This window comes from Nannobrachium achirus, assembly GCF_963921795.1.
Source record: "Nannobrachium achirus genome assembly, chromosome: 12".
NCBI lineage: Eukaryota > Metazoa > Chordata > Actinopteri > Myctophiformes > Myctophidae > Nannobrachium > Nannobrachium achirus.
In genome coordinates this window covers 33,801,608-33,816,063 of record NC_137832.1, presented here as the reverse complement: position 1 = coordinate 33,816,063, position 14,456 = coordinate 33,801,608, and the positions used below count along the sequence as shown (strand labels likewise).

The 14,456-nt window shown below is 41.6% G+C and overlaps 1 protein-coding gene across 1 annotated transcript; it reads right to left on the bottom strand.

Moving 5' to 3' along the window:
• Positions 1 to 5,233: 5,233 nt before the first annotated feature.
• Positions 5,234 to 13,430, bottom strand: LOC308295539 (eosinophil peroxidase-like; the record flags this gene model as incomplete). Its single annotated transcript, XM_080738591.1, has 13 exons — positions 5,234 to 5,649; positions 6,417 to 6,613; positions 7,226 to 7,463; positions 8,094 to 8,264; positions 8,388 to 8,646; positions 8,740 to 8,900; positions 9,285 to 9,645; positions 9,954 to 10,160; positions 11,080 to 11,209; positions 11,337 to 11,469; positions 11,981 to 12,165; positions 12,486 to 12,573; positions 13,370 to 13,430. The coding sequence occupies 13 exons, from the start codon at positions 13,428 to 13,430 to the stop codon at positions 5,234 to 5,236; spliced, it is 2,607 nt and encodes an 868-aa protein (XP_080594717.1).
• Positions 13,431 to 14,456: the final 1,026 nt, after the last annotated feature.

The following is a 14,456-nucleotide window of genomic DNA, read 5'->3' as shown; positions in this document are numbered from 1 at the left end:
TTAAGCCCTATAGGTTAAACCAATGGATGCACTTTGTTAATCTTCACAAGTTGGGCAGCTATAAAGCAGAGCCCCTTCAGTGCGCTGCGCTGCAAGAGCGCGTGCAAGAAAGATGATTTCAGAGCAGCTGACCTATAAAAAAATACCAAATAACCAGCGTTTTAGATTTATCTCTGGTATCCTTTGGCTCGTATTCAAGCCTTTTCAAGGCTGGAATGGTGGTGATAATAGGTATATTCCTCCGCTGACTGAAATCATTGTCCAAGCGCAATATCCAGCTCAGTTCGAGCCCAGATGATCACCTGTTCGGCGGACACAAAACTCTTCGACACGTTTTAGCGAGTCTATCACAAAATATCCCCAAACTGTTAAACTTGTGCAGCCTAAGGTCATGAGTAAACCGAACCAAAACACGCGAGTTGGATCTCAGGGCCAGTGAGCTTGTAATGAACCACTGTCTTGAAGCATGAATGAGACTCTCTGCCGGGATAGTGTATGGAGGAGGGGCCACGGTGCCAGATGAGGCACCGCTCGTTGAAATGGATGCTCTCATTGGTGTAAAGTGCATCCGTTGTTTGGACTATTGCCAGATTTAGTGACCAACCAGCAATAACTTTCCTATAGCTCCTCAAACTTTTCTCACATTAAGGCTGTTATAGGGCAGCTTAAGGGACACTTTAATACAACATTTGGTCAATATGATAAATATTTCGCAATGTGTATGCATTAATCCAGTGATTTTTTTCTTTTCTTTTTTTTCCTTTTTTCTTTTATTTCAAGATCCATTATTTATTCGGCATTTGAGCCACTGACCACCACATTTGATCTCAGGCCTAAAACTTGGAATATCTTGGATAAGATTTTGTCTACAATTCCATGCTATTGATATAGGAGGGATTGATGCAAAATAACAATTCTTCTACATTCTCTAATTGTGTAAACGTCTTGTAAATTAAGTAATTCGGATGTTTAACAATAATTTAACTCAAATGAAACCACATTTTTACACTCTCAAGAGTTAAAGAATGCCTATAAGGGTCCTTTGGTTACCAACTCTCCATCATTTAGCTGGGGGCAGCCTGGAATCTCTCCAATTAAGGACCACTGCATTGATCTAAAAGCAACATGTACAAACAAATGTATATAATGATGGTGCATGTGCTTTGCAATCACCGTGCGTAATGCTCACATGATGCAGAGAATGTGTAGAGGGGGGGAGCACGGGCAGATATAATGTTGTACCATATAGGTCTATATTTTTTGCTGTTTACGTCAATGCTGACAATGATAGTCCTACCATTGCCTGCGTTTATTACACCCTTATGAGCTTGCAACAATATAGCCTTAATGGAATTAAAGTACAGGCCTAGATTAGAGGCCTATTTTGCTTGGAAACGTCTCAGCAGGACAACTTGTATTTAGTTGCACTGAGGCGTTTAAGTTTTGTGAAAATCCTAGTTTGGTTTGGTGGTTATATAGCCTAGGAGGCCTACATGGTTTATCCTCCTGCTCTTTTATGAAGTGCGCTGGCGGCAGCTTGGCCGTCTGCTCTCCACGAACAATGCGCGTGCAGTGATTGAACTGCGTGATTCCACTGAGGAGGAGGCATCCAATCAGTGTCACGCTGCTACAATGGACGTCTGCTGCATCCATCAATCTCCGCCGGCACACAGCGGTACCGCCATCTGATTGGCTCGCATGCCTCAGCCTGACAGGGTCAAAAATTATATCAACAAACCAGACTGTCGTTACGGGCAAAATTCAAACTGGCCAATGATGACATTATTATTATTATTATTGTCGTCCCAATAACCCTGCAGGCTATTAAGGGCCTTATGTTTTATTATAATGCTATGAATTGTGAGTATTGAGCAATAGGCCTATATCTCATATAAAATTGCCCTGACATATATAGCTATGAGATGTTTTGTGTAGCCTATAATGTATTTTCAAACACAGGTTTTGTAGTTCCATATTGTTCTTCATTTTTTGGTTATTTTAATGTGGGCTTCGAAACGAAAATATAGGCCTTTTTAAGCTATAGGCTACATACATTATGGCCTTTTCCACATTTGATGCATCTCTGTTGTAACCTTTAAAAAAATATTTTCCGTTCCTGTTCCACTGGCGTTGAAAAGGAAAGTTTTTTTTCTCCTCCCTTCTTCTTCATGCTGGCTCCTGGCCCCTTAGAGGCCATTGTCTCTGTTTAGAGTTTGAGCGCCTGAACAATGAATGTAAATCTCCCCCCTTCGATCCCGCCTCAACCGACCATCTGCCAGCGCGGGACACAGTCAGATGTTTCCCCAATTATGAGAACAGTCTTGCGGAATCCTGTCACTGGATCTCCGCCCTTCCACCGTGCGCGCTCTCCTCTTCCCTGGTGCACGTTGACTCGTTTTGATTGACAGCTCTACTTAACCCGAAACCATGAAAAATCTATAAATGCTGAAGGCAGCATGTTGACAAAAATCTGCGGGGTAAAAATTCCTTTACTCCCCTCAAACAAGTAGGGATGTTAGGTTAGTTGTCAACAGGGAAGATGCGTTCTGAAAAAATATATATATTATTTTGATGATAGTTGTCAAGAAAGACTTGCCCAAATTGTTGTGTGGACGCAAAAGTGTGCAACGCAGGCCATGCATCCTGTGTTGGGAGTTCTTGCTTCTGATTGGCCTATAGGAGAAAATAAACATCTCAATGTATTTCATGTCTTTCCAACATGTAGGCCTACGCCTAGCTATAGCCATATAGGCTATATGTAATTTGAATCTGAATCAATTTCTCAAAAACTAGGCCTACAGTAGGCTACATTTAACTTAGCAGGTAAGCCTACATTTTCACTGATCATTTTAACTTTATTACATTTAACTTGAGACCAGCTTGCAAACTAGGCTAGCATATAGCCTACTATTGTTTTTAGCCTACGTTTGAAATGAACGAATTAACCAATGAATGAAATGCTTAAACGAGTAGCCTACATAAGAAGGCTTCAGTTCTTTAAGTTTTCTTCCGGCTTTTGATGATAGGCCTAAAAATTGGGGAGCTATTTGGAAATTATTCGTGCAGAAATTGCCTAATGCTCTTTTGGGGACATTATTTTCCACCTTATCCGTTTAGCTCCTTAAATGCGAGTGTTTGTTTGTGCAAGGGTTTGGTGATCTGGTCTACTTATAGGCTAGGAGAAGAAATGCTGCCTAATCCACATGACCTTTAAGAGATTAGGCATTAGCCATAAAGTCAAAATGACAGAATGGAAAGTTACTTTAAAAAAATATCGGGAGTAACTTTCGACTATAACTTTCAGTCTATGTCTTCACTCTGTGCAATGGCTGGCTATCACGGACCACAGTTCTCTATAGCTGTATCTTTGCTTTGCTTTTGTAATAATTTTGTGAAGCGGATACCCAGGCGAGAATGAGGATTAACCGAACCACAAACGTCCTTCTAATCAATTTAACCCAGTGAGACGGTCAGCGCGTGTTTGGGGGGTGGGGCCAGGAATCAGTGACTGCTAAACAGAACAATAGCGTATCGTGTGCCACTCTGCCTCCTCAGAACCCCCCTGCTCCCATGGGAGTACCAGCGCCACTCTCTGTGGATGGCAGTAGGTCCACGGAGGTCACGAGGGGCGTGTGGGGGGCGGCCTGTAGACGCAGCAGCTGGTTCCCGTCCCTTCTTTCCACTCTGGAGAACAACAGAACTAATGCGGCCCACCACGTCCGTATATCGATCACCATATATTGCGCTCATTTATTTGTTTACTTATTTAAGCAGGGCTGCTGAGAGACCCCTGGGGAATATCGGCACCCTCAATTAAAGTGGACCATGCCCCATAGTTTTTTTTTTTATCACAATAGGGCACCATAAAAACAAATAAACAATATAAAAATAGCTTTAATACTGGTTTGAGTGGCGAAGACCTGTTGATGTATGAGACCCAGCCCATGCTAAAAGTTGGCATTTAAAAAATATAAAAAATAGTGTGGCAAAACTTCAGAAGAGCCATAGCCTATAGAATATATGGGTTGAACTTTTCGTTATCAATTTGGAGGATGAGGAGAAGGGTCTACCAGTGGAGACTCACTGGAGAGCTCTTAGGCTAATGTCAGCGCAGCATCTCACCTCCTCTTGAAACCTGTAGGCCTATAAGGCAAAGAGAGGCTGAGCTTGCCATGAGCCAAGAGAGCTGTTTGTTCGGATCGGATGTTTTCCAAACCACAATCCGTGATTCATTCAAGCTATTTCATCAGCGTGGTATATTTACTGCGGCAACATGATGACTGACATCGATGCGCAAAGTTGCCAGTTGGACTTCCAGCAGATAAGAAAGGCCTAATGGATGTCTTAATAAATGAAAAGTGAGAGACTTTTGCTTTGGCAATGTTAATGTTTCTCATGACAATAAAGCCCTTTGAATTGAATTGAGAGACAACTATTGATCAAGAATCAAAGTGCTCGTGAGTCGTGATCGCTTCTAGATGAGAATATCACAGAAACACCACAGTTAAAAAGTGGTGCTTGAGTGTAGTCTGCTTCTGCGCCTAAACGCAAAAAGACTTCATCCAGCCCCAGGTATTGCTGGCTACTAGCCTACTAACATATGTATGCACCGCCCCCTGCTGGCATGTGGTTTAAATGAATAAGACCATAAAAGATTCTCATTGTTACCTATTAGCTACTGCTTATTCACTTTTGCCCTGATTAGTCAAACCCCTGACTCCCACTACTTTTGTAATAGAAACAATGAAAAAACAATGGCAGTGAATATGCATCATACAAATCGTTTTATTTTGCATTTGTGTGGTGATAAATGATAATGCAATTATGCTCTTTCATTCACATTCAGCTTAGTTGAGATCACATAGCTGTAATACATTATGCCTGGAAAGGAAATAACATTTTAAAGAAGATATAAATACGGAGGACCACAATGCAGAAATGAAAAAGGAATTCCAAAAACTTCACTGATCAGAAGCTGATAAATAAGTTAAAACCTGAGATTATCAATTACATTTCTTAGCAAAAACGAGGCAAAACAAGCATTGTTCACTTATTTCTATAACCTGAGTAAGTGTTCATTCAGTGCAACAATTGACAACAATAACAAAAACAATCTTTTAGTCTTTCTTCATCTTTGATATATGGCAAAGCAAATTATTCTTTACAGATACATTTGGATCCATTTCTACATTCACGAGGAATTGATTTGGGTGGGTTTCTATAACATTAAAATTCAGCCCACCAAATGGCCAGAGAAGTAGCTGTCAGCTGTCAAGCCATTGCCACCATGGTTAGCAAGCAGATAGACCCTGTCTCCTGCACTGAGCTGGAGGATAGTGCCCCCACTGGCTATGACAGAGCCCGTCTGCTGTGTGGTGAAGGAGTGCACCACCACATTTCCGTTAACCATCAGGTCCACATTTCCAGAGTTCTGGGAGATAGTACAATGAAAATCAAATTCATATACGCCTGGAACCGCGCAGGTGAACAGCCCTGTCTGGGTGTTGTAGCTGTCCTGGGCATTGTAGATGACTACTCTGAAGGGGATAGGCTCGCCTGCTTTGGGGAAGTTATTGCCCAGTCGTACGGCAAAAGCAACTAGGTCGGATCGACCAGGAGGTCCTGTTGCACCACGCGGCCCTCTGGGGCCTGAGGGGACAAAAGGAATAGTTATTAATATTCACACCAACATAAAAGTCACCATTGTGGCATTTTGGGATATTGCACCAACAGTAAAGTTGTATCATAACTCATCTTTGTGTAAAACTATAAAAAGCTTTAGGCATATCCTGTTAACCAGTGGTTATACCTTGTGGTCCAGTCCGTCCTCTTACATCCCCAGGAAAGCCATTAGGACCTTGATTTATAGAAAACAAGTTAGAAATCAGAATCTCTGCAAAAACATTTGGCGCATTAATCATCTTCAGTCGAATAGGACAGTGGTTCTCAACCTGTGGGTCGGGACCCCCAGGCGGGTCCCCAAATTATTCTGGGGGGTCCCCAGATGATTAACTTAATATGCAATGTTGTTTTCTCCCTCAACAGTATACATACCAACATAAAGTTTAAGTGTGTCGAGGGTATCTACACATTTCTAAAGTGACAATTTAAGGAATTTTTAATACCTCTAAAATTACAATTTAAACATTGGCCAAATTGTCAAATATTAGAGGAAGAAATTGTGAAAATAGCCAATCTACATGCTCACAACGCCTCGTGAGGTGCATGTAGATCTGCTATTTTCACAATAGAACCGTGTTATACAAAATGTAATGCCTCAACTCTAGTTAGTGCTCGTCGGGGTGGGGGGTCCGCAGTTAAAATATGATTATTTTGGGGGTCGTGTCCTGAAAAGGTTGAGAACCACTGGAATAGGACAGAAATGTATTTGTGGACTAAGATGCTCAGTCATCTACCTTCCTGCCATGCGCTGAGGTCAAAGACAGGGATGTCCTCACACGCCGTGTAACCTGACCCTCGGGGACGGAACTGGAAGGGTTTGCTTGGGATCTCAGTGATACCAGTGTTGTCACAGATCATGCGAGCGAGAGATGTATTACGCAGCTGAGCCCTCTGTCTTTCAGTGAAAACTCCTGGATTCTCCCACCACAGTCTGAAATTGACATGTCATGAACTTTCTTTTAGAATCCCTGTGAACGTGTTAATGTGGCCAGAGTATGTCTGTAAACCTGTGTTTTATGTCAGTTATAATGTAATTTCAAACAGTCCTCAACATTTTGTGCCCAAGGCACACCAACGGAAAAGTCAAAGTCCCAGGGCATGCCTGTATTCATAGCAAAAGATAGATGATGTACAAGCTCATAATGCATTGCATTCATGTGACATGTTGTAGATCAGCCATTTCCTCTCTTTGTTGTTGGGTGAAAACATTTTTCAAAATTCTAATTCAAATTGAAACTGAAATTGAAATGTAACAATGTCACCTATAATGTCATGGCCAAAACAGGGAAAGCAGATTGAAAGTGGTAAAAAAAAAAAAATTATTAGTGTATTAGTGTTTGCCTCTGTATTGGGAAGTGACATTTACAAAGTACTGACATAGTAAATAGAAAAATATAATTTATAACATTTTGTATAATTGTATATAATACATTTCAATAATAATGTGTGGTTGTCACGAAATCCCAATGCACAACTGGATCTAGCCTCACGGCACACCAGTGAGTCTTGGCACACCGTTTGGGAGCCACCGCTCTATGCTCACCTGTCTCCCTCACGAATGTTCTGGAACTGTGTGGCGATGATACAGGCAAACAGGGGCCCAGTTCTGCCACCGCGGACGAAGGGCTCAGCGACTCCACCCAGCCACACATCAATGTTGTCGGGAGTGCCATATAAGTCCAGAAGGGCGTTGGCCAACCTGGTGTTTCTCAGTACTCTGGCCAGCTGAGCCCTGTTCCGGGGCTGTGATAGGCCACAAAACTTGCGCCATTTGTTGTAGCCTACAAAGAGAGCAGACAGTGGGTTATTGCTGAATTTGTGAAAATACTTTGAAGGCATTACATGTCATAAATACATGGAAAGAGTAAATGGTTCAGATACGCTGGCTAGTTAATATACATCAGGGGTCTTCAACAGGGGGTCAGGGACCCCTAGGGGGTCCTCAGAGTTACTACAGGGGGTCCTCCAAATCTTTGTGTGATAGAAACCTTTTTTTTCCCTCCTTTTTATATTAACCACTTGAACCCTAGTGTCCATATTTGGAGAACTTTTGCCAAAAATAGCAGATCTACAAGCTGTGAGGCGTTGGGAGCTTGTAGATCGGCTATTTTCGCCCAAGAGGTTTGGTGAAGAGGGGAAAAAGAGCACACTAAGTACAGAGTGAAAGGCCGGTAAGTATTGACGGTTCAAGTGGTTAAATATCTAGACAAACAAATTGACATGAATCCAAAATACACTGATGATCGACTTGATCGTACTGTCAAAGGATGAAACTATAAGGAATCTATGATAAGGTTGTGGGGGTCCCTGATTCATCTCTCTCTCAACTAAGGGGTCCTTGGCCTGAAAACGTTGAAGACCCCTGACATACAGTACATCATTTGGAAGGTACTGAAACAGAAAGGCCATACCTGGAATTCCATGATCTCTTCCTCTCTGTAAGTTGAGGGCGGCCAGGTCGAGAGCCAAGTGAGAGGAGAATTCAAAGAGTCGATCCCTCAGTTCATCATGCATCATGTGCTCCTGCGTGTTCAGTTTGGCCTTCCGACCCGCCAGTCCCCTCAGAATTGGGTCCAAACCACCTTTGGTGCACCAAAAACGGGGTTACAGTTTTGCAATTTGAATAACTTCAAGATCTATCCGGTTTACACCAAAATAGTGCACCTAAAGTTATGTGAAGTTAAGTTAGTATTACAAATTCGTACCTTCAAAGACAACTCTCCATGGTGTGAAAAATGCTCTGTGAAGCAGTGGGCTGGGGAAATCTGGATGCTCCTCATATGTCTCATTGAGACGGAATACGAAGGGCTGAACCATCAAGTGGGCGAATCGGTAGGCAGCTGTTGAAAATACGTTCGAGATGCTCGGGTCCACACTTTCATTATAGCCCGGGTAGTTAGAGAGCTGGCTTTTGACGAAGTCCGGGCCAACAATGTGCAACAAGTAGTCCCTATAGGTGATGACCTGGGTGACGAGAGTTTCACACATTGAATTATGACTTCATAATTCACTATCAATGGGATCATTGTTTATTTGTGCCATTGTTTGCTTCCTTACCTGTAAATTTGCTCCCAAGATCTTACGTGCTTCCTGGTAAAGTCTTTCTCCTTCCCATTGGGGATTGAGAACAGCCAGGGCACGTGCTAGGCGGTTGTGTTCGCGCAACATCAGTGTGTGAATGGATGTCAGTCCGATGTTTTCATTGGAACGCTCATCACCTAGGAGACAGCGAGAGAAGGTTGAACTCTAAACACAAGTGGCTGTGACACCTAACTTAGAATAAAGGATAATATTTCGGTTAGGCCGAATGCAAGGCAACTACAAAATTGTGTGTGATGGAAGAGTGGGGTTGAGGGGACAATAAAATAGGATTTAGTGTAAGGACGTGGGGAGATAAGCTTTGGGTTTATAGCAATAATTTAGCACAACATTTTTATCAGAAAACTGTAATGAGGTTTTGTGACAGACTGAAAATACATAACAAGAACGTTAAAGAAGATAAACAAAATCAGCCCCATGTCATACGTACAGACTATCTAATATCTTATCTATCTTTTTTCTTCTTCTTATTTTCTTTTACAGGATAGTTTGTCTTCACTCACCAGCAACGAAACAGGGCACCTCCTGGGCATTGCTATCATTGGTGACCTTGCGTCGCGTGGCACACATGTTGGCAGCCATTGTACTGAAAGGCAAGAGCTCACGGCCGTTGTCATCAAACTGGGTGTTGACTCTCATCAGGCCCTCGTCAGTCGTGAGATTGCGGAGGTTTAGAGCTTTGGCGGCATCTGAACCATAAACCTGGCCCACATCAATGAAAGCTGTGAGAGAGTTCATCTGCTCACGCACAGTGCTTCCGCCAAAGAAGTGCCCCGTGTTGCCAGAGCCGCAGGCCGCAGACGAACGGAAGAAGGGGATGCACTCCTTTGAGTTATTGCCAAAGCGGGGATCTGTGCTGGGGATCTGCAGGATGACACATACCATGTTAGGACTCAGAGTCTTGTACTATAATATAAAGAGTGCACATTGGTGCATGTGTGTGTGTGTGTGTGTGTGTGTGTGTGTGTGTGTGTGTGTGTGTGTGTGTGTGTGTGTGTGCGTGTGTGCGTGCGTGCGTGCGTGCGTGCGTGCGTGCGTGCGTGTGAAAATCCTGGGTGTAAATTTAAGGAATGTATAATGTATAAATGGACAACTGGAAAACTCAAGAAGTTACTGGGCAAACACAGTGTAGTCACCACTGTGATGCTACTGTATGATAGGCCTATACTGACCGCAATGGGAAAACAAGGCTCGGTACGATCACAGGTCTTGTCACAGTCAATGCCGTCATTGAATGAACGAATGACAGGAGAGTGAGGGGTGAAGGTCAGGTCATGGTCAGTCCACTGGCCAAAGATGGTCACCAGGTGGGTGTAGATAGAGTCACTCTCGATGTCCTCGTTGGCTGTGCGCAGTATACGGTTGGACACTTCTCTCACCTGAGCAAAAGGAAGAACGTGTACAAGTGGGGTTCCATGTTAAAGTATGGATTGCATGCGTTTGACAACCATTGCCAAACTGATAAAACATAAAAATGTTGCTCCCTTCCATTTTACTACAGAGAAGAAAATAATACATATATTACTGCTGTGGATGCACTATACTCTGATAGTAATAATTTCTATATGGAATGTTTGTTCAGTAACAGGGGTCTCTTTAAAGGGGAAGACCACCCATTTTCAATATTGAACTATGTAATTAATATACCTTAGAGGAGTTGTGTGGAAATAGAAAAAAAAGTTCCCCCTCTTCTGTGTTGCCTAGAACTGGAGGATTGATTTTGGGGTTTGTATTGTAAAGTACAACGGTGTGATGTCATCAAGTTGTACAAAATCAATCCTCGAGTTCTAGGCAACACAGAAGAGGGGGAACTTTTTTTTAATCTCCACACAACTCCTCTAAGGTATATATATTAATAACATAGTTAAATATTGAAAATGGGTGGTCTTCCCCTTTGATAAAGAGAAAATACATTTTCAGGTGGGTTGCAATTATCAGCCAATCAGGAAAGAAACAGAGTACAAATTTAAGTATCGGTTTCATTTTTATAGTGTTCCAGTTCCAATTCTGTCTGCTCATTTCTTTGTGTCATCCCTTCAAATTTCACTTGTTGAATCTGTATCCTGAGGTCTCTAACCTGATTGGATTAAATTGGTATCCTGACCTCAAAATGCATTTCTGTTTAACAAAGAGATGGAGAGACATGGAGACCCCTGTAACAGACACTCTATAATGAGTACTATCAGAATATTTAAAGCTATTTTAACCAAAGAAAATCACTTAGCCTACCTATAATAGGCCTATTAAACTAGAGGAAACTACACTAAACTGAACTAAATATAGTGTATAATATTATACCAAGGGGAGAAGGCGCCTGTTAACTTGTCGTTCAGGGTCCCAGCCTAATGGCAGAGAGGTGCCATCCTGGTACTCAGCAGGTAGCCAGCGGGTCAAGGGTATATTGGAAGAGCCAAAGAGGGGTTTATTCCTTTCAAGGAGAAACAAGGCGTTAATCCCTTTAACTCTGCATGCATGCACATTTTTAAATAACTTGACATAACAGCAAAGGTAATTTGTTATCAATTAGTGATAGTGTTAAAGATTGTATTGCTCACCTGTTGTTGCAGATACTGGTGGCAGGTCGAAAGGTGTTCAGATTTGGAGTGGTTAAGCAAGAAGGGGGGCGAGCTCTGGCAGAGCAGCCTGTTAGGTCAGCGATGAACATCAGGTCCTCCTCAGAGATCAGATCTGAAAGGAGAATCAGGGTCAACGACTCTTCGTATACAGTGTTTACCAATTATACAAATTACAGCGGAACCCAGGGGTGTCGCACCAAATTCTGGGGCCTGGGTACAAGGATTCACTTCAATTATTTTGTGCTTTAACTATTGAAAAATAGTAGATCTACAAGCCCGCGCTGCAAGCTTGTAGATCTGCTATTTTTGAAAAAACGTGAAAATTTGAGCAAGCTGAATGTTTCAAATCCTTCTAAGGTTTTTTGAATGATTCTATGTCAGTGGTGCTCAAACCTTTTCATTAAGGACCCCCAAAATTATTTTGCCACGGACCCCCATCTCAAAATATTTAGTTCTAGGGACCCCCCCGAAGCATCATTTTAGTTACAAATATTTGCTTAAAAAATACATATATTCAAAGATTTGCGACTTGTATATTTGCTATTTTTCAATAATTAAGGCCCCCTTGGGCCCTATAACTCAGTCCCACTTTTCCACCCCCTTGTGACGCTGGCGGAACCAACCTGTAGCATTGATGGAGCGCTTCTGAATGTGGTGAGATGTCAGAGACCTCTTCTGGATCAGTTTGATGCTGGCGTCCATATAGTCAGCAGCGCGCACCGCTGTACGGGTAGCTCCAACAGGCTGCTTCAGCAGTCTCAGAATGTCTGAGGGGTTAGCTGTGTCCCTCTGGATGCGGTATATACTCCTATGTTGGATTGGATGGCATGAGAGAAGAGACGTCAGTACACGGACGTCTGGCCTTGGTCATCATTATGCTTTGAAGCATTTCTTTCAGTTTTGAAAAGTTGGTATACTAGGGTGCCTGCTGGCCTAATGGCCCAGGCACATGCCACATAGGCATGGATGCCTGGCGGCGTTTCCGGTTCGAGTCCCGATCCAGATGACCTTTTCCACGTGTCACTCCCCATCTCTCCCCCCATTTCCTGTCAGTCTATACTGTCCTATCAATAAAGTCATAAAAGCCCAAAAACAAATCTTAAGAAAAAGAAAAGTTGGTATACTCACACTCTCCTGGAGTATTCATAATCATCATCCACTTTGATCTTGGCTTCCTTCACGGCATCTTCGATGAAACTCCTGCTCAAGCTTGGTTCTAAACACAAGAAAGTCTTTCAGTTCTATATTCTTATGTTGTCAGTTGTGCAGTATAATATTTAGCAATTGTTTTTATTTTATTATTGTTGATTGTTGTTCATTATTTTTTTTATGTTCATAAAGATATGGGCAATTTGTGTTATTACTTTTAATTATCTCTTGTGTACCATGTTAATTATATAGTACACAATATCCTAATATGCAATGTTACTCTATTTTTGTACAGTGGCCACATTTTCACTGATAATCTCCATGATGATAGAGATACCTCTATACATGTATACAGCTTACTTGTTGGTGCACTTACAAGAAAGGTAACATGCGGTGGCTTACAATTACAGTATGCCCTGAGGATTGCCAGTCATTTGTTTGTAATGTGTGGAATCCACACATGTGAGGCTCTTTTAAGGTACTCTATGTACAGTACAATATGTTTTCAAGTCTCGTGGCTCTCGCCTGGATGAGTCCCGGAACATATTATAGAGAATATAGTCAATCCTGGGAAGAGCTATGATTTGTATGTACTCTGTGGATCCAATGTGTCTGGAATAAAGTTTGAATTGGATATTCGGTGGAGGGTAAAATGCTAGAGATGGGTCTCTCGTATAGGTGGAGGAACATTATCAAAGTCACCCCACAAGGGGAGAAGAGCATCAGTAAAAAAGTACTCCTCTGAATAAAGACACATTTCTTTAACACAAAAAATGTTTTAAAATGTGAATGAAACTAAGGATTTGTTAATGATTCCTAAAACTCTTCTGAGAAATTCTAACAATGTTAGAAATAGCACTCACCAGATTTCACCTGGCTCTGCACAACCAGAGCAGCAGCCAGCAGGAACAGAAATCCTTTCATCGCTGCAAAAATGAAAAATCAGTCATATTGACATATTAATATACAGACTGCCTGGACACATAAAATAATAATAACAATAATTATGGATGCACTTTGCATTTGTGCTACAATAAGCAAAGGCATAAAAATCATCACACCACTGTACATTTTGTGATAATCAAAATGTTGACAGTACAAAAAAAGGAAAATCTTCAATAAACAGATATATATAAAAATAAAAATAAATCATCACACCACTAAAAACATCTAAGGAACGTAAAGAAAACCAGTGTAGCTAAAAAAAACAATATATATATATATATATATATATATATATATATATATATATATATATATATATATATGCTTTGTTAAAAAGGTAGGTAAATTCAAAGAAAATATTGAGTCAAATCTGTACCTGCAACGTCCTTCCAGCTGTTCCTTCAAGAGAGACCAAAATGAAACACACACCCTATCGTCATGATGGCGCTCATCTTATATACTATCTTGGTCTGAGGAGGAGACTCCCAAATGTGACGCCTGAAGGAAAACCTTTATGTTACGCAGACATGTCAGACAATGACTGCATTTCCTCCTTCCTCATTCCTCCACCTCCACCTGTCTCCATCCTGTCACGCAAAGATTTATCTTTTATTGGAAACTATTACTAATGCACAACGTCTAGAATTTTAACAAAATTAATACAAATGTTTATCGAAAATTGCCCTAATTTTCTCCCATATTCATATAGAGTACTAGTGTGCTGATTGAGTTGAGAAAGCCATTTCTGTAGTATTATCTATTATCTTACTCATCTTGAATATGGCTTCCAAACCAGTCTAACCACAAAGTCGCATTCCACCAGCAATTTGCACAAAATAATTCAGTGGCAATGGTGACATAATGATCCCTAGAAGCAGTCTGATGTCCTCGAGGCTTCAGTATAGACACTGGGTCTATTACTGAAGGGTGACATATTCATTATAGGGCCTACAAGCTTACAATGACCAGCCTGGGGATATAACGCTGTACACTGCGTTAATTTAA